A 22,292-nucleotide genomic window follows, 5' to 3' on the forward strand; every position below is an offset into this window, starting at 1 on the left:
TTCCAGATCACAATGAAAGTGAAATGCAGTCAATGAAAACACTGTTTAAGTCGAATGTTATAACTCAAAGCATCGACTGTATATGCAGCACGTCAATAATGAATGCAAGTGGTCACTGAATTGCACTCGTACTACAAATCAAGGGGCATACTTGATTCCACCTCTTGCATGCGCCCACAAAGGTACACAACACTTCATGATGCGTGCTTTACACAAACAGAATTTCCGAATTCACTTGCACTTGCAATTAGATTATTGCAGTAAAATGAGTTTTGCGTCACGTCAGAGATGTCATACACAGAAGAGCCAAAGAAACTGGTACACGTGCCTAATGTCGCGTAGGGTTCCTGCAAGCACGCAGAAGTGTCCAAACAAAAAAAAAAAAAAAAAATTCAAATGGCTCTGAGCGCTATGGGACTCAACTGCTGTGGTCATTAGTCCCCTAGAACTTAGAACTACGTAAGCCTAACTAACCTAAGGACATCACACACATCCACGCCCAAGGCAGGATTCGAACCTGCGACCGTAGCAGTCGCACGGTTCCGGACTGCGCGCCTAGAACCGCGAGACCACCGCGGCCGGCTGTCGCAACACGACGTGGCATGAACTCGACTAATGTGTGGAGTACAAGGGGGTGTAGATCTCTTCTGAACAGCACATTGCAAGGCGTCCTAGATATGCTCAATACTGTTCATGTCTGGGGAGTTTGGTGGCCAACGGAAGTGGTCCTGGAACCACTCTGTAGCAATACTGGACGCGTGGGATATCACGGATTGTCCAAGTCCGTCGGAATGCACAATAGACATGAATGGATGCAGATGAACAGACAGCCGGCCGCGGTGGTCTAGCGGTTCTAGGCGCTCAGTCCGGAGCCGCGCGACTGCTACGGTCGCAGGTTCGAATCCTGCCTCGGGCATGGATGTGTGTGATGTCCTTACGTTGTTAGGTTTAAGTAGTTGTAAGTTCTAGGGGACTTATGACCTAGGCAGTTGAGTCCCATAGTGCTCAGAGCCATTTGAAGGTGAACAGACAGGATGCTTAGATACGTGTCACCCGGAAGAGTCGTATCTAGATGTATCAGGGGCCCCATGTAACTCCAACTACACACGCCCCAAACCATTACAGAGCCTCCATCAGCTTGAACAGTCTCCGTCTGACATACAGGGTCCAAGGATTCATGAGGTTGTCTCCATACCCGTACACGTCCGTCCGCTGCATACAATTTGATACGAGACTCATCCGACCAGGCAACATGTTTCCAGTTGTCAACAGTCCAACGTCGGTGTTGACGGGCTCTAGGCGAGGCGGAAAGCCTTGTGTCCTGGAGTCAACAAGGGTACACGAGTGGGGCTTCAGCTCCGAAGCCCATATCGACGATGTTTCGTTGAATGGTTCGCACGCTGACATTTGTCGGTGGCGCTGACACTTGTCGATGGCCCAGCACTGGAATTTGCAGCAGTTTGCGGAAGGCTTGCACTTCTGTCTGGTCCCATTCTTGTAGGATCATTTTCTGGTCGCAGCGATGTCGGAGATTTGATGTTTTACCGGATTCCTGACATTCACGCTACACTCTTGAAATGGTCGTACGGGAAAATCGTCCCTTCATTGCTACCTCGGAGATGCTGTGTCCCATCGCCCGTGCGCCGACTATAACACCATGTTCAGACTGACTTATATATTTATGACCTACCATTGTAGCAGCAGTTACCGACCTGACAACTGTGCCAGACACTTTCGTTTTACATAGGCGTGCACCGTGAATAAAGGTGGGAATAGCAAGTCGTTCGAGAAGTAGCCGAAACACGCCGCATGTGACAGAGGCTTTGGTACATTCGTGTAGAATCTACACCTACGATCACTGGCGCTGAAAAGCAGCAGATCTTCCGTTTATTAGTGTCGCTTTGTTATTGTACGGTTTCGCGACGCTCGCCACTAAGGGGTAAAAGGCAGCATCTAATTTTTCGTAATAAACACCATTTACACGAACGACTTTAATGCGCCAGACGCGCTTCTCAGGAGTGGCCGTTTGAGCTCGTACGTCGGCGTCAAAATCACGCGTATGCTGACAGTAGATGTCATGCTCATTCAGCCCTGTTCGATTCAAGTGAAGCTGTGAGGGACCATGTGTCGTAATACGAAAAATAGGAATGTACTGCAGTAACATTGATGAGCAACTAGTATAGTTTATTAACAACGTTAAAAGCAAAATTCCTAACAGATTTTACTGACAAAGATAGTATGGTGAGTACTGGAGGATCTAAAATCTGTTTGTGCAGTTACTTAAAAAAGAAAAAAAACGGATTTTTATCACCATACACGTTTCATTTTATTGATTTAAATATGTCATCAGTGATGGCATTTTTGTCTTGATTGCCGTGCACAATCAGAAATGCCGTCAGCTCGCACAATTTTCAAGTATTCCTACATTTGACACTAATGTTTTTGGCCCAAAATCACGTCGGTTTCAGCAGTACACACTTCCTGGCGCGAAACGCGACAGCAATATATAGCTATATTGTCAGCACGATAATAGCTCTATCTGGTGAGCAGTCCATTAGAAAGTATATCAAGTAGCCCAGTGTGTGTGATTTCGAGGACGCTTCCCAGTCAGTAGGCGGGGCGTGACGTAACAGGCGAAAATAGGCGCCGCGTGCATAGGCAGCTGACCATGCCCGATACGTCACTCGCTGGCAAGAGTGACGTCAGCTTGTGACGGAACCGCTGCGCTGGCTTTCTCGGAACAGTTTGCTGTCCGCATGTTGAACGCTTTGAATCACCAGACATTGCGGGTCATGAGTTTCGCATGGTTGCGACCATTCTCCGTTCTGCGGTGGACTTTATTGCCTGCACCTGTTGTGTGTGTGTTTTGATGAAGCTCAACGGATAGGTGTCGATCTGGGCTACAGTTTTCTGGATTTTTCTTTTATTCGTCTCTTCTTTCACTCTGCCGCCCCAAGCAGTGACTTTATTACGTGAGAAATGCCATGTTGCTCTCTAAGAAGTCTGTGGCAAGGGATACTATTTCCAAAAGGACCGTGCTGAGTAAAACACGTCCTCACTTAATTATTTGGAATGATACAGCTTCCATAGTGAAGGAAAAAATGCGGACATCACCTGCTAAACTTTTCACGGTGAAAAACAAATAGTATGTATTTTAACATCGCAACAATTAATCCTTAAAGACTTCTGACAAACCTATCAAGTTCTTTGGAAAGCCTCCTACTTTATTTAATAAGTGTTTTTCCAAAGTACATGGTAGGCCTTGTCACAAATCATCATAAGTATATTAGCATTAAAATACACACTAGATGCAGGCACTAAAACTAATCAAGGCTTGCGCCGCAGTGGCAGAGCGGTTCTAGGCGCTCCAATCTGGAACCGCGCGACCGCTACAGTCGCAGGTTCGAATCCTGCCGCGGGCATGGATGTGTGTGGTGTCCTTAGGTTAGTTAGGTTTAAGTAGTTCTAAGTTCTAGGGGACGGATGACCTCAGATGTTAAGTCCCATAGTGCTCAGAGCCATTTGAACCATTTAATCAAGGCTTAGCCACTCTCCAGCTTTATTGACGAAAGGATTTCTGCGGTGAGAAAAGGCGTTTCATTAAATCTCGGCAGTTATATCACCAGTCTGCTACTTACTGATCGTAAAATTAGTCGTAATGACAACGGAAAGGACTGTCAAAGGAAGCTGCATCAGTTGTACCTAGCGCATAGGAACAAAAGACGATAATAGTAATATTTAAAGTCGTCCATGCATTTTGAACAAAGCTGTTTTATCTTGTTGAGAAGAATAACTATAGCTCTTCATTTGCAAATTATTTTTATTCTTGGTTTTTTAACAACAAAATTTGGACTTAATTGACTTAGGCACCAGAAGACGCCTAAATATAAGCTGTTACCAAAACGACAACACAAAAAATACGTAAATTTCAATATATATGTAGCAGAATATACAGAACACTTAAGAACAAGAACAGGAAGAATACATGGCTAATATTGCATAAGACATTCTTGCTGTTTACAGTACACTACAGATGTAAACACTGGTCTGTGTCTCCAGAACGGAAAAACTCAAATAAATCACCCAGGTGAAATTCCTGGTGAAAGTGTAAGTTTGCACTCTACTAGACAATTCGCAATTCTTCCTTAATCCGAGCGCGCGCCATTTTTAACGGCTTTTGACACCGGCGGGGCGTTAAACCCTAATCTTCCTTCTTCTTCTTCTTCTTCTTAGGTGATCAGGATGGACCAATATGTGCAACTGTAATAAATAAAAATGAAAAAGTCAATAATTTTAGTTTGCTGTATTTTAGATCAGTGTTGGAGCGATCAGTTTAGTGCTGTAGTAGCTACTGGAAATAGAGGTTGCTTCAAAAAGGACGTTACAACTTTAAAAATTCATATAAATACATAAATTTATTGAAATATGATAGAGAGCTGGATTTAGCGTTATTTTTTTACGTTAAAATAAAGATGTATGTGGTTTACGTTGGTTATCCTTCTCACATCATATCGGAAGTCTATTTCTTTCCAAATTCGCTGTAGGGTTGCAGGTGTAACTTGCTCAGTGACGGCTAGATTATTGTTCTAAGTTCAAGTAGAGAAGCCGGCCAGGAGGTACAAACACGATATCCTTGATGAATCCCCATTAAAAAAAAATCGAGTGGTGTCAGGTCTGGCGAACGTGGGGACCATGCAATTGGCGCATCACGGACAATCCATTGACCTGGAAAGCGGTCACTGAGAACTGTGGTGGTGCGCCATCTTGCGTGAAGTAAACACTTCGTTCTTGGTCATCCTCGTCGATCTGTGGTATCAAAAGTTGTTGTAACATATCCATTGACGGTGCTCTCACGCAAATAAGGGGCCGTACACTCTGTTCTTGCTCAAGGCCCAAGAAAAGTTCAGATTAGGGCTATCACAAACATGGTGCAATGTATCGAAATGACACTGAACTGTTGTTACCGACTTCGATTCTTCAAACCAAAACACACAGCTAGCACGCTCGGGTCCAGTGAAGGCAGACATGTTCAACGCAACTGCCACTATAATCCGTTCATCATAAGAATAAACCTGATGCAAGCATTGGCTATGTATACTTCCGCGTTTGTTGGAACCTCACTGGATTTCCGTTTCACGTGGGACTGCAGCCAAGCTGTCTCCAGTAAGATAACAAGGGTACGTTTTGTGCTGGGCGTTACGAGCATATCGACTTAGCGGAAAACAGCTTTACCGGCGCATTTAACTTGGACAGCACAGGCCTTTCAGCTGGTACAGCTAGCATGCAGTGACGCGGCTAGCAGTTCACACGGAAAAAGGGATGGGCAGAGGAACAATACAGTTTCGAATGTCATTTAATTTTTACGCAGAATGAAATAATACACTGCAAATCTCCCACAATACGCTCCTTAGACGGTTAAACGAAAACACCGCAACACGCTATCGTTTTTAGCTAACATAATATTGCAATTAAAAGCAAGAATGATGAAAATTCCTGACTTAACCAAAGGGTAATTTTTCTGCACAAAGCTGTGTGTAACGTGAGAGAGTTTTGAAGGAATTCACCATTAAATATTGAAGCCACTGAAGGTATTACTTACTGTCACTCGTCTGGTAATCTCTTAGCTTCTTCCATATCCGAATCCGAGAAATACATTTCAATTCTGGAAGTGTCACCTGCTACGTTGATAACGAACCTGTCAACAACAGAATCCATGAAGCCAACCAGGTGCACCACTTTCTCTTCTTCTTTTAAGATGAGCCGTTCTGTAGCCCACCATTATTCGGTAGTGGCGTATGAAAAAGCTGCGCGCCTGTACGTGTGGAAGCTTAACAGTCTTGGTATTTCTAGGGGTCAAATCACGTAAATGGTCTCCAAATCAGTTATGTTGGGTTCATACTGTAATGGTACCATGTAAATTGCATGCAGCATTTGTATGATGTGCTCGATTATGTGAAAATGATTGCTTTTCATGTTTCTACAATACTTACCTATCTCTGTGGTATAAAACGATGGACATAGTCCAAATAAAGAGGATTTCGTTTTCCAATTTTGCCTTAAAATTAAATTGTTGTGTTTTCTTAATTTAAACAAGTTATATAAACACTCTTTCATAAAACATCGATAATTAAGAATTTGTATCTTGAAATGGCGACAGGAACTTCGCGTCCAATATGTAATTAGAAACAAGAAGACGTGCATTATTCATAAAAAAATGATGATAAGTTTTATAGTTACGAGATGTAGGTATTTCAAATTGAACGAGAAAAAAATATACTGGTGAGATTGGAATCAACGCACGAATAATAGAATTTGGTTTTTCATTCAATTACGCCACCGACTGTGCTACACGTTCTATGCGTGTTTGCATATCAACTGCATTGTATACAACGCTGGTACTCTTCAAAAAACGATTATCTCCGTAAATTTATGAAAAACATTCAGAACAGCGTATTTCTCGGCACTTTTTACCCGTGTTCCACGCGCGTATTCCACTACGGATCAGAAATCAGCCTGAGGCATTTTTATACTGCGCATTAACAGCGCGACAATCACAACACAACACCGCAGAGGCAGTGACTGTACACGATTTTTGAAATGAAAACTACGTAGCTAAAGCGTGATTAAGAAACACGTTGTTGGCTGTTAATACATTTCAATATCTTAAAGTTTCATTTAACGTTACTTAGTGATAAAATATCTAATACATAAGTAGGACCTACTTCCACGAGCGTAACATTTGCTACGGCTTCTGACCAATCGTCGCGTTTGTGTTTGTTTACATCAGGTATATTCTTATGTTGAATGGATTATAGCGCTTCTTTACTGTGCTGTTCGGAGTACGCAAGACAAAACTTGATGTATTTCCCTACAAATTGACACTACAATCACCTCTATAGGGTGGCCGTGCGGTTCTAGGCACTGCAGTCCGGAACCGCGGGACTGCTACGGTCACAGGTTCGAATCCTGCCTCGAGCATGGATGTGTGTGACTTCCTTAGGTTAGTTAGGTTTAAGTAGTTCTAAGTTCTAGGGGACTGATGACGTAAGATGTAAAGTCCCGTTGTGCTCAGAGCCATTTGAACCTCTGTAGATACTGTGAGTTAATTTATATGAATTTTCAAAGTTGTGAAGTACTTTCTGAAACAGCCTGTATTTTGATAGTATCCGTGAATTTGTAGGCCTGTATACAAGCATCGGCACCCTAGGATTAGAACTGAGATGGACGTTTCTGACCAGCAAATTTTTTTGTAAAGAATAATTGTTATTTACAAAAAAATTTACTGGTCAGAAACGTCCATCTCAGTATCACACTCCAGGGAAGAACATCTGAATACGGTCGAGAAGGCTGAAGAAATAACTTTTTTGATGAATAGAATACAGGGATAAAGATTTACTTCTCCACAGTCGTCACTGTGATTATTTTGGGCGACGACATATTTATAGAGATGGACAGACGATATTGTTTTTCTCGCAGTAATCGAAGTTGGAACGTAACGTTATATTTAGATTTTCTGTCCTGTGTTCTTGTAGCCATTTTTAAGTGAGCCTGTTGGAAAAAAAAGAAAAAAAAAACAACGAGGCACTTGAGGATATTTGTACAACGTGACTGGCATTTTTCCTGTCGTAATCGTGTAACCAAAGATTACTATCTTTTTATGTTTGCTTTCCCAAGACATGTCTTTCGTTTGGAACCATTTCGAAAGCGTAGCTACGCTGCGCTGTTGTAGAGAATAAGAGGCGAATGAGGGCGGCTGCATGGTCTTTTGGCTGGAACTGCTGGAACTGGCGGCGGCACATTCTTCGCGAGGCGGTCTTTAATAGGGGGCAAGTGGGACACGAGACGACGCCCCCGGGCGCGCATGCTTTCTCACCGTTCCCGTGGGCGTGGCGTGAGCAATACTACCATGTCTCTCCAGCTCGCGGGATTTTAACCCAATTCGCTGCTGAGTTAGCCCCTTTGTGAACTATAATAATCCATTGTAGATCCCTCGAACAAAAAACTGTGCCCGGTAGCTGAAAAAATGCACAGGTCACACCTGTCAACGAGTAGGGTAGTAGATAGAAGTGATCAATGTAAGTACCGTCCAATATTTGAAGATTGACATCTATTTGTTGAAAATCTTAGAACATATTCTAAACTCAAGGAGGTATCTCAAACAGAATGACCTACGTGTCCACCAGCATTGATTTCGAAAACGTATATCTTGTAAGACCCAACTTGCATTTTTCTCACATGACAACCTGAAAGTCATGGATGAAGGCAGTCTGGTAGGGGCAGTAATTCTCAATTTTTCGAAAAGCGTTTTACTCAGTACCATACCAACTCTTATTATAGACGTATTGGGCATCAGACAAATATGTGATTGGATTCAGAATATCTTTGGCAGCAGGGACGCAACATGTTATCTTTTGGATGGACAGTCATCGACAAGTAGAAGTAACTTCGGGTGTACCCCAGAAACGTGTGTTGAATCCCTTGTTGTTCGTGTTCTACATTAATGATTTTACGGACAGTATTAAAAGTAACCCCAGACTTTTTGCCAATGATGCAGTTATCTACAACAAAGTATAGTCTGTACGAAGATGTACTAATATTGTGAGACATTGACAAGATTTGGAAGTAGTGCAATGATTGGCAGCCTGCGTTAAAAGTTCAAAAGTGTAAAATTGTGCACTTCGCAAAACAAAAAATCTTGATATCCTTCGAATATAATATTAGTGAATCACAAGTGGACTCTGTAAACTCGTGCAAGTACTTCTGTGTAATACTTAGCAGGGACATGAAGTGGAACGATGTTATAGGCTCAGTAGTGGGTAAAGCAGATAGCAGGCTTCGGTTTGTGTGTGTGGAACCCGTACCAAATAAGACTAAAAATGGCTCTGAGCACACTGGGACTTAACTGCTGAGGTCATCAGTCCCCTAGAATTTAGAACTACTTAAACCTAACTACCCTAACGACATCACACACATCCATGCCCGAAGCAGGATTCGAACCTGCGACCGTAGCGGTCGCGCGGTTCCACACTGTAGCGCCTAGAAGCGCTCGGCCACTCCGTCCGGCATACCAAATAAGACTAACACAGGATATTGAACATACACAGAGAAGTGTAGCATTAATGTTCGACCCATGTCAGACTGACACTAAGATACTGAGAAAAAAGACGCTTGAAGACATGTGTAAACTATCCTGTGAAAATCTACTCAGAAGTGCGCTACATATGCGAATGGAACGGCAGAAAGCCATAATTGCTGATATAGTGGGACGTACCCTCTGCCAGGCACTTCACAGAAGTTTGCAGGGAATGAATGTGGATACAGTTTTTTTGTATAATTACTCACAATAGATTGATAAACCGAAAAACTGTAACGAAAACAATAAAAATATAAATTCGTGTATTGCAAAAAACAACCTTTCTTTTTGCCCACGTACATGAAATTGACGTATCAGACAGCGACGGAAAACTTAGTTAGCAAGGCATTTAGGTTTTGCGAAGCTGGTCTCTGCCAGAATGTGTATTCTATATCTTTCGCGTCACTTACTGTCCTGATCTAGACATAAGCAGAAAGTAAAGTGTTAGCAACAAAAAATCAAATGGCTCTGAGCGCTATAGGACTTAACTTCTGAGGTCATCAGTCCCCTAGAACTTGGAACATCTTAAACCTAACTAACCTAAGGACATCACACACATCCCTGCCCGAGATAGGATTCTAACCTGCGACCGTTGCGGTCGCGCGGTTCCAGACTGAAGCGCCTAGAACTGCTCGGCCACACGGGCTGACTGTTAGCAGCAATCTGGAGTTGTATCTTAAGATAAAAATGTTCTGGAAGCCCAAGTCTAAAGTAAACTCTTTCGCATATGTTTAAAAAAAATATTGATGATAAGCAATAGCTTTTAACAGGTGCAGTGGCTATGGTAGTTTGAGAGTTTTCACCCAGGAGTAAAATCAATAACGCTTGAGTAGTTTAACCCCTGCGAAAATTTCATTCTTAGTGTTCAGTGTGCCATAGAGTTGAGTTCGTGTTGATTTTAAGCCTTGGCGGCAGTAAGAATGCTAAGTAACAGTGTCATCTGGTTTTCGGCGCCATCACTTCTCTCAGATTCTGCAGATCCATATCTTCTTAGTTCATATTTGCGAATCTCGCTGTGGCTTCGTTGTTTGCCGCAGTCCGGCCAATTACTGAGGTACGCGAGCACTCGGAACGGCGACCCGTTTCGTGACGTCACGTAGTTTTACCACCTCCAAGGCCACCGTCCCCTCCACGGCTAGTCTTGGTGGGGATAAGGAACGCGGTGGGGACTACAACAAACAGTCTGCTTCGGGCCGTTGCGAAGGGTAGGAAGCCATTTTCAAGTGTGTTACTACAGGGGTCGGAATGTGCGTGTGCGTGTATTTTTCATGGAGTGCCGTGTCTCCATAGAACATCCTCTAACGCAGTGTTTATGTGTGCAAGAAGACAGTGACGTACGTGGAATCTGTGATGTTCCTGTGGAAGCAGTGGCCAGGTAAGCCCATACTCTTGCAGTGGATGCTTGTAATGTCGAGACCGCTAAAGCTTGTCAAACGGTTCATCCGCGTACGTTGATATGTGCAGCTATACATATGACAGTTCTACGCGCCTGATCTATATTTGAAGTACCACGCATTGCATCCTTCAAATGGAATATATTTTCACCCCTTCACCTGTAATAGTAACACTTTCTAGTTAGCTACAGGTGTTTCTTCATCCTAAACTTTTTGTAGTGTAAAATGACCATACTACATTTTGCAGAAGAATGTTGTACGAAGTTGCAAGGCGTACTCGGAGAGGAAGCGTTCTTGGCGGGATTATGCACTTAAAGGGATTCGCGTTGGACGTGTGTGTGTGTGTGTGTGTGTGTGTGTGTGTGTGTGTGTGTGTGTGTGTGGTTTCTTATAATTCCAACCATATAGTGTACAATTCTATTTTTTTTAATTTTTTTAAAATGAAATCACAACCCCCGGAAAGCATAACAGAGACTGCAGTAAACACTCCGTCTAGCTAATAAACATACGTTGACGTTTCTCATCACTTGTTCAGGGTTATTGATGTTTGAAAGTTAAGAGGTGACAAATGTGAACGATCTGTCCCATCTCAATTACATATTCAGTTAAGTCGCGAAGAAAGAAAATGGAATGAGTGATAGTAGCATTTGCTGAACAAGTTGTTCTGACGTAATATCCTGATGATCCAACGTTTTTTTCTTTAGTGTATGAGTGCAGCAATGTTGGTAAACACGGAAAAAGGGGTTGGGGAGAGAAAGTGACAAAGGAAGATCAAGAAAAGCGCATAGTTTGAGCACACAAATTTTTACGAAAAGCGTGACGTGAACATTCAGAAAGTAAATAGAAATTAAAGAAAATGGCGTTATTTGAAGTTGCAATAAAATGGCAAAAAAGGGAAATCAAACTATTTTGTGGAAAGTGATTTGCTATCAGAATGGTACATATACATAAAATATGGATTCCTGTTTTCAGTTGACTACCATTGAGGTTGTTAAAAGGTTGGAGAAGAAGAGACTAATTCCACATATTAGTTGCCTCAAAAGGTGCAACAAACTTAAACGGCTGAAGGGGTTGGCCGTCTGCATGTAGGGCTGTAGCTTAGAATGATAAGATTTTTGGATTAGATGTATGATGCTTTTTTACAATGTCCTATGTAAGTGATAAATTTGTTGTCAACTGGTTTATTGTCGTTACATTTCTAAAACTCTCGGGGCAATATTAGCTTATTTTACAGTGCAAAATAAACGACCACTAACAGAATTTAAAATTTCAATTCCATTTCGCTTTAATATTTTTGTAATGGTGCCTATCATATGCTGGTTATTTCTGCCGGTTGATTGTGGAAAATGATTTCCTATTTCCGAATCTTGTTGAAGTTCGGAAGCAGCAGATACAACCGCTATTTGGGTAGCATCTATCAAAACGCCATCATTGTTATTCGGGACAGACGGCAGCAATTCACCATTGTAGCTCTAGGAATACGCAGCGCTTCAGGTCACAGTAGATGTGCGAGTGAGGGCAATAGTCGGTTACTAGTTATACTCTGGAATTACTAACGCGGAAAAATTAGATTTTGATTGATTGACCAAAGCATATTCTTCTGCAAGCATGTTTTGTTTTCTATGTTTTGGGTATAAACTCTGGTATTAGAACGTAGCCATAACATTATCAGGCAGTTTGTTGACCTACTGGTGTGACTGCTCAAAGAGTTTTGCACACTGGATGCACATATGTGTGGTAATAAGACAAATGCGCAATAGTCATAGGGTTATTCATATGATTGGTCGAAACTGATTTCAATGACAGCGGTATGTGAAGAGGTAGGCCTATATCGGAAAATAGGCAGTTTTTCTTTAAGCTGATGAATTTTTTATACATTAATTTCAATGAACCAGTCTGTCTTCGGCCATGTGCAGTTTCTATTTCTAGTTAATTTTTTATTTCCAGCACCTGCAATAACGGCTTTTGAGAGTGTAATATTCCGTATTCTTTATATTACAGGATGGTTTTGGACCCTAAGAACAGCCACAACGATTATGGCAGTTTCCATAGTCCTGGTGTTCAAGGAAGCCCACATCACGCTATAGACGTAGAAAGTTCTTCTCATCAAGTGAATGATGATACTACAGTCCTTCACAGCGAGAGTGAGAGTTCCCGCCTAGCTCCTGATATGACACAGTCTGATCTTTATCAGCGACAGGTAATTGCAAATTGTTTTTGTTTTGTGATTCTTATGGATTTTGTTAAGAGGAGGGGAGAAGTTTAAACCGAGCCTGCATCTTTAAATTGCACTTATCGGGACACTGAGCATAATGTATCCGTCGGCAGAAGGTGGCGTAATGTCATCACTCCGTGGTTCACTACGGAAGCTTAAGGCGAGCACTATTGTCACCTTAGCTCGCCAAATACTGGCCGTAGAAATTTATCACCGCCAAATTCGAACTGGCTACTTTGGACAACAGTCCTGCTGACGCTGGCCTGGATTATTTTCATGAAGTGCCGTTTCAAACCAGGGGTTCCTGATTGGGGACAAAATCTGCCCGAATTACGACAAAAGAAGCGAAACTGCACCTCCTGATTACTCTTTTATCTCGTAAGTAGTGAGATGTTATTCTTGAACTTGGCTTGTTGAGGATGCACTGTGGTGATACGCTAAAATCATGCGTATGAACACTGCAGCAACTAAATGCATCTCCAGAAGTTGTTGAGAGATTTGTAAAAAGGAAAGGTCACCAAGATCTCAGGGCAGATGACATTGCCTGGCTCCAACAAAAACTGGATGAAATGGATGTATAGAGTGAGGTCAGGAGTGGGCATGCCCAAAGCCAGTTTAAAAAGATGGGATGGTGTAGTGTGAAATTGTATGGATGTCAGCAAAATCAAGTGTAAATGTGGCAAAGACCAGACTATGTATTTTTGGACCAAAGATAAACTGTTTCAAGTGATGCAAAATGTACCAAATGTTGAAAAATATTGTTTAAAAATGTGGTAATACATTTTTGTTTCGTTGTAATATTTAACTATTTTAAAAGGAGTTTGTCATGAATGTACGTGTAAAGTAGTAAGCCTATTTGGAACTGAAATAGTAGAGAATCTGCAGAAATTTTTATGTGCATAAACAAGGTATAATCTTAGAGGAGTAGTGAAGGGAGCTCGTCATGTATAGAGCCGTTTTGAGAAGTAGACGGTTGTATGAACAAGACTGAAATTTCGTTACCAGTACACGTTTCATGTATTTATTCAGTTTTCCATCCAGGATGTTTTCTGGTGGCCAGAGGGATTACTTTCACCATACATCTTATTCAGACTGTTTTTCGCTCTGATGTGATTGAAACTGTATGGATTCCTATTAAGGTGTTAATATTATTTTGTAAGGTCTTATACGGACCAAGCTATGTGGAGTGCTCTTAATGTGTGTCCAATCAACTTCAAATGCCACTCTCAGGGGTTTACAAATGACAAGGCCACTCAGAAGTGTATTTAATGGAAGCACTTGGCATATTGCTGAGTGGTGCACAGATGATTGTGGAGACCAGGAGAATTTAAATAAGTGATTTTGTGCCATATTTACGCAATAAGTGTTTGAAAGATAATGAAGGGGCCAGAAATGAAGGTTTTTGTACAACCAGTCAGCTTTGACCCAGTGACAGTGTCAGGATGATGGACACCCCTGTTTCAGTAGTATACAGTGTGGTGGCCATGATGTCAATGTTTACACACACAGACAGACAAAAATAATGCAGGGAATTTTTAATTTAAGAATTACAATGAAACTAATGCAAAATTAGGGGGGGAGGGGTTGGGTGGGGACAAACTAAATACAGGACACTCCTAATAATGAAGACATGCCAAAACAAATATTAACACAACAATCAAGCCAACAGTATTCTCAGAAGTCAACAAAAACTGAAGAAAAGAAATTGTCAGAAATTTTCCTTGACTCACGCAGCTCAAAGAAAGTCCATGAGGCTACAAAGCCAAACATAGCTACAAAGCAGGAAATTTCACTTGACCTATATAGCTGAAATGAAGTCCAGGGTACCACAAGACCAAAACTCACCTCTTATAGCTAATACCGAGAACCTAACCCCACCAATGTGGGTAAAATAAACTCCATTGCACGTACCAATTTTAGACCAACATGATTACTGACAACTCTAGCATCATCACTGTAGGTAAAACAAACACCACTAACAACACAACCTAGAACTTCATACAACAAATGCTTAACTCCAATTTTGTTATACAGGAAACACAGTTGTGCGCATAACAGCGCACATACCATGCATACTACAGGGAGGGGGGGGGGGGGGGGGGGGAACCTCTGACACAAATCCATTAATCTGCCAATGGAAAAAAGTCATTAACACAATCTCTCGAATGGCCAGCATAGACTTCCAGCAGGAACCACTTCAGGTAGAATGTGTTGTACTGTTGACAACGCCACATTTACTGGTTCCAGTAACATCACAATAATAATTCCGAACCCTAAACTGCCTGTAACTGCCAACATCAAAATAACTTGCACACTAATTGCCACAAACTCATCCAATATTATTCTCACAAACAGCATTCACAGAACCCAATAAATCGCAAATAATTTAGAAACATAAATATCCCTGAATAGAGAGTGCCATCGGCTGCTCCAGCTCACTCTCTCCCAATAGGATAAGGTTACATCTCCAAGCAGGTGGGTGGCACAACAAACTTCCGTTTATTCATGAAGTATTCTGTGTGATACACTCAATGATTATGTGCTGACATTTAGACTACATTGTTGTTTCACAAATTGTTTATTCTCCATCACTCATTTTCTTCTTCAAACCAACGACATTGCCAGAAACCCATGGATACAGAATAAATGGGATCATTCCATATCAAGTGATCACATTTTCCACATGTTTCCCACTCTTCCATTTCAAATTTTGTTCAACTTTACTGTTGAAACACACATAACATAGAAGAGAACTCTTGCAAAAACTCATAATACCTTACAGGGTAGAAACTGTGGCTCTGTATTTGAGAAGCTCTTTCAGACGGGTGTAGTGAAAGCGAACAAACCTCAGTTTTGGAATCTTTCTTAATACAAGGATACAGCAACTAGGAACATCTTGTTTTTAGATCCTGTGTAACTTTTGGCTTCGAATTAGAAAAATATAGTGTGGCAATGTGTAAAACACTATAAAGCATGAAACTACCCCAAAAAACCTGCAGAGAAAAACATTCAAATTTTTTGGCCTTCTTTGGAGTCAAATATCTCCGGAAGAAAAATGCATAAGAACTACATTAACAGTACTTGAGGCAGGACCCTATCAGTACATCTTAGTACCTAAGCACTTATTGTGAATCAGGCCCAATCAGAAAAATGATGCCAAATATAAAACTGCAGAAAGTGGGCCAAGTTCAGGTGAAAATATTGCAAAAGGGTCAGTTCAGAAGTAGTTATTTCCAGCACCATTGGAAAGAGCACACTTTGCTTCCCTAGAAACATCTTGTTGTATCTTAGATCATTTAAGCAAAGGGATGAAAAGTAAGAGAATTATGCGCAATATTCTATCATTGGAAGCTGGTACAGCTTGCTTAATGCACAGCACCAGCTCAAGCAACAGGGGTGATCGGCAAATTGATCCTCATTTTCAGTTGACTATGAAGATCTATATAATTTTCATCTAAAAATAGCCCTTTATGAAGCCACTGGAAAGTAGTTTAGCCCGATATTGCTAAATTCATGTATGATGTGGTTCAGCATGAAACAGCAGGCTTGAAGAAAAACAAAGAAAATTTGAGGTCTGATGAACTAGTTAAATTCTAACAAATTTTGCGGGAAATTATTCTTTCATTATCCAGGATGCTGTTCAAGGATATCACTGGGATAACAGTGAAGCAACATTGTGTTGTCTGTTGTAGACTGTAAAGCTGAAGAAGTTCAATTTATTAACTTACGCATTATCAGCGATTGTCTCAAACATGACACTATTGCCATCCATACATTTCTGGCCAAACAGATTAACTGTACAATGGAAGTAGTAATACGCATTCGCTATTTCACTGGTGGTTCCACTGCTCAATACAAGAATTAAAAAAAATTATCAACCTGTGCTACGATGAGGAGGACTTTGGTATAACCACTGAATGAAATTTGTTTGGCACAAGCTATCATAAATTTCTGTGCTATGGAATTGTTGGGATGGCGAAATACTTAGCAGCAGGAGCAATCCTACAACGAATTACAGGCAATCAAATTGTAACCCCAAAAGATTTATTCAAATTTTGTGACCCGTGGCTACAAGGAATAAAGTTCATCTTTGTTTAAAGCCAAGAAGTAGGAAATGAAAAAAGCTACAAGAAGAATGATTTGCAAATGACCACATCCAAGTTAGCTGCATTTCAAGTAATGCAACTTCTTTTGTGGCCTCAGTATATCAGTCAATTGCCACCATTGTGGCATTCATGGCAGTTTTAAGCCTTATTCCAGGCCAATACATCACCTGCATCTATGACACTCGCTAGTGGATTGGTAATGTGTGAAGTTGATACTGAATAACACAATGCTCTCATCAAATTCGACACCCTTGAGGTCCAGCTTGCCCATTCAGTTGGCCTGAAAGAGAAGATAAATGTTAGATTCCTCGACAGCATATCAGCATGAGTTTTGTAGCACCTTCAGCAACTAGAACAGAATGTCAGCAGAATTTTCCAGAAGCAATATTGAACAGTATTTGAGGAAAATTTAACTACATGAAGCAATAATTTTAAATAGCCCAGCTTGGGATCCAACAAGAAGAGACCCACATATTGGCTTCGAAACCATGGCAAGAAACCCAATTGAGTCTTTGGAACTTCGATGTAGAAACCAAAAAACGCGGGTTGGAAACTAAGGCAAAGAAATCCACTCGAGGCTTTGGAACCTCGATGAAGAACCAACACAACCATCTATATGTAACAGAATAAACAATGTTTTATAACATCATACCCACCTTGCAAATCAGGACACATGCAGAAACCGAAGCAACTAATGGTTTTGAACTGATTGAGTCATCAAATTTTCATGGCTTTCATAACTAGTTAGAACAGAAGCATAAATCTATCAGTTGTCCCTCTTGCTTGTCTTGAAGCAATAAGTTCAACAACCTATACCGTGTCGTGATCGTAACATATTGCACATACTTTTGTTGAAGTTCAACCTCATAATTGGTCCCTTTGTTGACGTTACTGTAAGATCCAACAGGGTGTTTCTAGTGCAGAAAATTGTGCTCCTTTAAGTGGAGCCAGAAAGGAGAATTTCTGAAATGTCCTTTGAGCAATATTTACATTGGAACTTGGCTCATTTATTGTAATTTTGAATTCGACACCATGTTTGTGATCAAGTATAATTCAAAATAGTTGGATATACGGGAAAATACGCTAATGAAATCATGTCACAGGCTCTATCAACAAATGTGCCAAGTTGTTGTTCCTTTGCATTTTTTCTTCCTGAGATATCTGACCCCAAAGAGGGTACAAGAAAACTGTGTACTTTTCTCTGCAGGTTTTTTGAATCACTTTAATGCAGGTTCACATTCTATCGCACCCTGCTTTTCTGATTCACAGCCAAAAGTTACCGAAGACCTGACAGTAAGAATTTCCTACTTGCTTTTGTCTTGTAATAAGAGTTTACAACATTGAATTCTGTTCGTTTTCAGGCACATTTGTTGGAAAGCTATTCAAATGGGTCACGGCTTCTCATATATTTAAGTTTATGATTTAAAAATTTGTACATGTTCATTTCTAGGATAGGTTTCAGTCTACAGCAAATGTCAGGAAAATTGAAACAGAGTGGGAGGCCCATGATCACTCGAGGTGGAATGACCCAATACCATTTCATACCGAGACTGAAATCTATAAAATATTATGCTGTATACCCACAGTGGACAAAATATGTAGTCAACGAATGTTGGAACATCTTTAATTTCTTGTACACCTTCTCGATAACATGCTCAATCTTTTCTTGTTACAGCCCCTACTCCCACCATCAGCAAAAAATGATTCGTGGTCTGGGAGTGGGAAAGGCAGTGTACTCCATTCACCATCCAGTGAATACTATGATGTGGAAGATAAGACTGAGGGTCTGTCCATTCACAGAAATGGTAGCCTTTCAAATGGCATCGTCAAGATCGACGTACCACCACCTCTCCGTGAAGAACCTAGGTTCCCAAAGGAGAAATGGAAAACATTTGTTGGTATGTTTATAAAGACCTTCTACTCGTATACTAAGTTTTATAATACGTACTGTACAGCTAGTGTACAGAAAAGAAGTCACTGTGTGCGTTAGAAGAACAGCATCTTAGTTTTGTCTATTATAATGTTTGCTGTTTTAATATCTCAAACATTATGCTTTTGGTCATTGCAATGACATAAACAAGAAACCTTGTACACCTGAGCTGTCTCTGATGGCAATAATTTATTTCTGACACCACCACTGCTGTCGGGTTGGGTTGCTAACATCTCCCTGCAGTGGTGTGAAAGTCTTTTGATACAAGACTTTTCTTTTATGTTATCCACTATGAAAGTTGAAGCTGTGACTGGGGTTAAAATAGTGGGTGCATTTGATTGATAATGGAACTAGTCACTTTAGAGTACTAAAAAAATAAATAACAAAGATGCTGTGACTTACCAAACGAGAAAGCGCTGGTAGATAGAAACAATAAAAAACACACAAACACACACAAATTTCAAGCTTTCACAACCTAAGGTTGCTTCATCAGGAAAGAGGGAAGGAGAGGGAAAGACGAAATGATGTGGGTTTTAAGGGAGATGGTAAGGAGTCATTCTAATTCCGGGACTGGAAAGACTTACCTTAGGGGGAAAAAAGGACAGGTATACACTCTGTACCAAGCATGGAGTTTCCATTACATGCTACTAGAATGTGAATGCCAAGGGGAGCACATCTTCCCAGCACAGTTTGTGATTTTTGTACAGAAAGTGTAAATAGCATTCATCACTAAAAACATGTTTTCTTCCCATTCATGCAAGTTAGGTTACTTCGGAATTTCACATTCCCATGCATCTTTAGGAAGTTTTAGCTCCTTGCTCATGGAGGAAAGAGGGGTAGGTTGGGGAAAAGGTCAAAAAGACAAGGCAAATCATTCAGACTCCTGGATGAGAGAAGCCCACCTGTTCTGAGGATGAGGAGATGACTTGTTTCTTCATCAGGTTCTTTGACATCTAGTAAGTTGTTGAAAGATGTTACGTATTGTTACATTATAATTTTATGTACACAGACAACATAATATGGAAGATATGTACATGTCAGTAATACCATTTAATGGCACACGTATGTGGGACTGATAGGTTAGAAAATTTGAACAAAATTCTCAAGAAGATAAAATTTACAGTTTAACATCAGCCTACAGAATGGATTATCTTCTTTGATTTGATTATCAACTATCATAAGTGTAAGTAAACCTTCCAATACATAGACAATATAGAACATAAATACAGTAAATCAAAAAAATTTGTTGGAGTAGTAAGTTTGAAATTACCTGTTACCAGCTGTGGTACATACAAAAACATTACATATTACCTGATAACCAAATCCTTACTAAAATGAACACTTTAGAATTAAAGGAGACCACTCACCAAAAAGCAGTAGTATAACTCCGAAAGATAGTAAGTTTTCTTTCTTTTGTTTGTGCCTATTGACAACTTGGCACTTACGATTTAACCACTTTCTGCTGCCAACCTCTTCAATTGTATTTTTAGTGCATTAATGTCTTGCTCTGAGTTGCCCCCAGTAGCAGTTTCATTTTAAGTTGATGGAATCTAGGTGATTTGGAAAGAATGAGGAGTGGGAATGAATGAGTGATGCTCATTGGTGTTTGTTGCACAGACAGGTCGTTGTCAGATAGTAGGAGGGCGTGTAGTTATTCTGAAGTAAAGGGTTTCAGGCTTGCTGCTTTATGAAGCTGAGAAGTACCAGAGTAATAGGATTTTATTTCATGATTTCTCATCAGAAAGCTAACTGATGTTTCACTTTACTAAAGCCTGCAAAATAATTCTTTACTACCATAATAATCTTTTTTGGGGTAAAATTCTCAGAATTTCCCCATAAAGCTTGTGAAGCCAATCATTTGTGCCAATGTGTTTACATTTCCATATTTAGGATTGCATAAACCATGCTGTTGGAATATGCTGAAAATTATTTTATGTTCTCTGGATATCTTAGATGCAAAGAAGAATTTTCATGTGGATACAAGAATTTAATGTAGAAAGAAGGTGCATTATCTTGTGTAAAGTGCATTTGACATTTATTTTGTGCTGTATTTTCTTCGCTTCAGTAAATCTCAGGTGTACAGTACAATAAAGCATTGTACATTAGATATAGGGCAAGTCATTACTTATAACTACACTAAAATTTGTACATAATTACAGTTGAATACCAGTTACATGTCCATGATACAAGAAAATTGTAACACTTACAGGATATTTTTCCAATAACAATTATAACTGAATTAAGTACAAAATAAACTCCTTCGTATTGATTATGTTCTCATCTCATATAATTATTTCAAAGATAATTAAAGTATGTTATGTCAAAAACTGGTAGCACTAGTTTTCAGAATACACATTTCTCAGGATGAAGAGGAAGCAGAAACAATACCATCCCAGAATATATCCAAGTGTTGTCAGTTGGTATGAAGAGAATACCTGATAATGTGCCCTTGTGTTTGACTGAGGCACACCACAAATAGATATTTTACAAACATCTCTGCAGAATATGTTGTGTGTCTTGTAGAAGGAACTTCACAGACTATAAATTTAAGTAATTGTAATTTGGTGTATAAGAATCTGTTTGTTGAGTAGAGTGTAGTGGAAGTTATAGCATACCCCCTTCCATTGAGATAAGTAGTAATGATGTTGACAAGCTACATTGTATGTAGCAGCACCTTTCTTTTAAATATTATTAAAGTAACTTTCGTATGACTAACTGGACAATACATACACTTCAACAAAATTTTAATACCTTATTTATAGAGAAAACTGAACTAAGTAAGATTCCAAAATCCTTGTTGATGACTGGAACAATATTATGGAAAGGAAGTTGCTACTCACTATATATCAGAGATCTGAGTCGCAGATTGGCACAACAAAAAGGCTGTCCGAATTTGAGCTTTCGGCGAGCAAGGCCTTCGTTCAAGGTAGAAAATACACTTGCGCGCACACACACACACACACACACACACACACACACACACACACACACTAGCAGTCTCTCGCTGTTGAGGTGGAAAGTTCGTTTCCGACAGTCTTTTTGTTATGCCTATCTGTGACTCAGCGTCTCCAATGTCTGGTGAGTAACAACTATCCTTTTCGTAATAATGTTACATCCCATCCAGGATTTTCCATTGTTGAATTGTGCTTAATGACTGGGTTTGTTTCAGCATTTCTAATGTTAGTGGTGAATTTCATAATCACCACTGCAACTCTGGCGTTGGTGCATGAACGTGTACCTGATAGAGATAAATATGGACCACTACCAGATATATTCCTGGATAACGTCAAGGCTGCAGATTGGGCCTTAGATGTGTCTGAAATCCTTATTATGATCTCTACAAACACTGCTTTCATAGTTCTTATCTTCCACAAACACAGGTATTTGATAAAGTTACTTTTCAAATATATTAGAACATTGCTTTTCAGTAAGTTAAAGGCAGCAGTTGTATGTTGCACAATTTTATGTAATGTGAATTTAAATGGTTGACTTTGAACAATGTTAAGATATACAT

General features: G+C 40.3%; 1 protein-coding gene across 4 annotated transcripts in view; it reads left to right on the top strand.

Moving 5' to 3' along the window:
* LOC126335085 (phosphatidylcholine:ceramide cholinephosphotransferase 2-like) overlaps positions 1–22,292 on the top strand; it is a 302,261-nt gene that overhangs the window by 266,659 nt on the left and 13,310 nt on the right. For 3 of the 4 annotated variants that reach the window (XM_049997983.1, XM_049997981.1, XM_049997982.1), the window contains exons 2-4: positions 12,529–12,727; positions 18,524–18,746; positions 21,948–22,158. In XM_049997983.1, coding sequence (XP_049853940.1) covers positions 12,529–12,727; positions 18,524–18,746; positions 21,948–22,158 — 633 coding nt within the window. Of the gene's footprint in view, positions 1–10,189; positions 10,509–12,528; positions 12,728–18,523; positions 18,747–21,947; positions 22,159–22,292 lie in introns of those variants that run through there. The other variant, XM_049997980.1, reaches the window with a different exon arrangement.

This window comes from Schistocerca gregaria, chromosome 2 (assembly GCF_023897955.1).
Source record: "Schistocerca gregaria isolate iqSchGreg1 chromosome 2, iqSchGreg1.2, whole genome shotgun sequence".
In the NCBI taxonomy this organism is placed as follows: domain Eukaryota; kingdom Metazoa; phylum Arthropoda; class Insecta; order Orthoptera; family Acrididae; genus Schistocerca; species Schistocerca gregaria.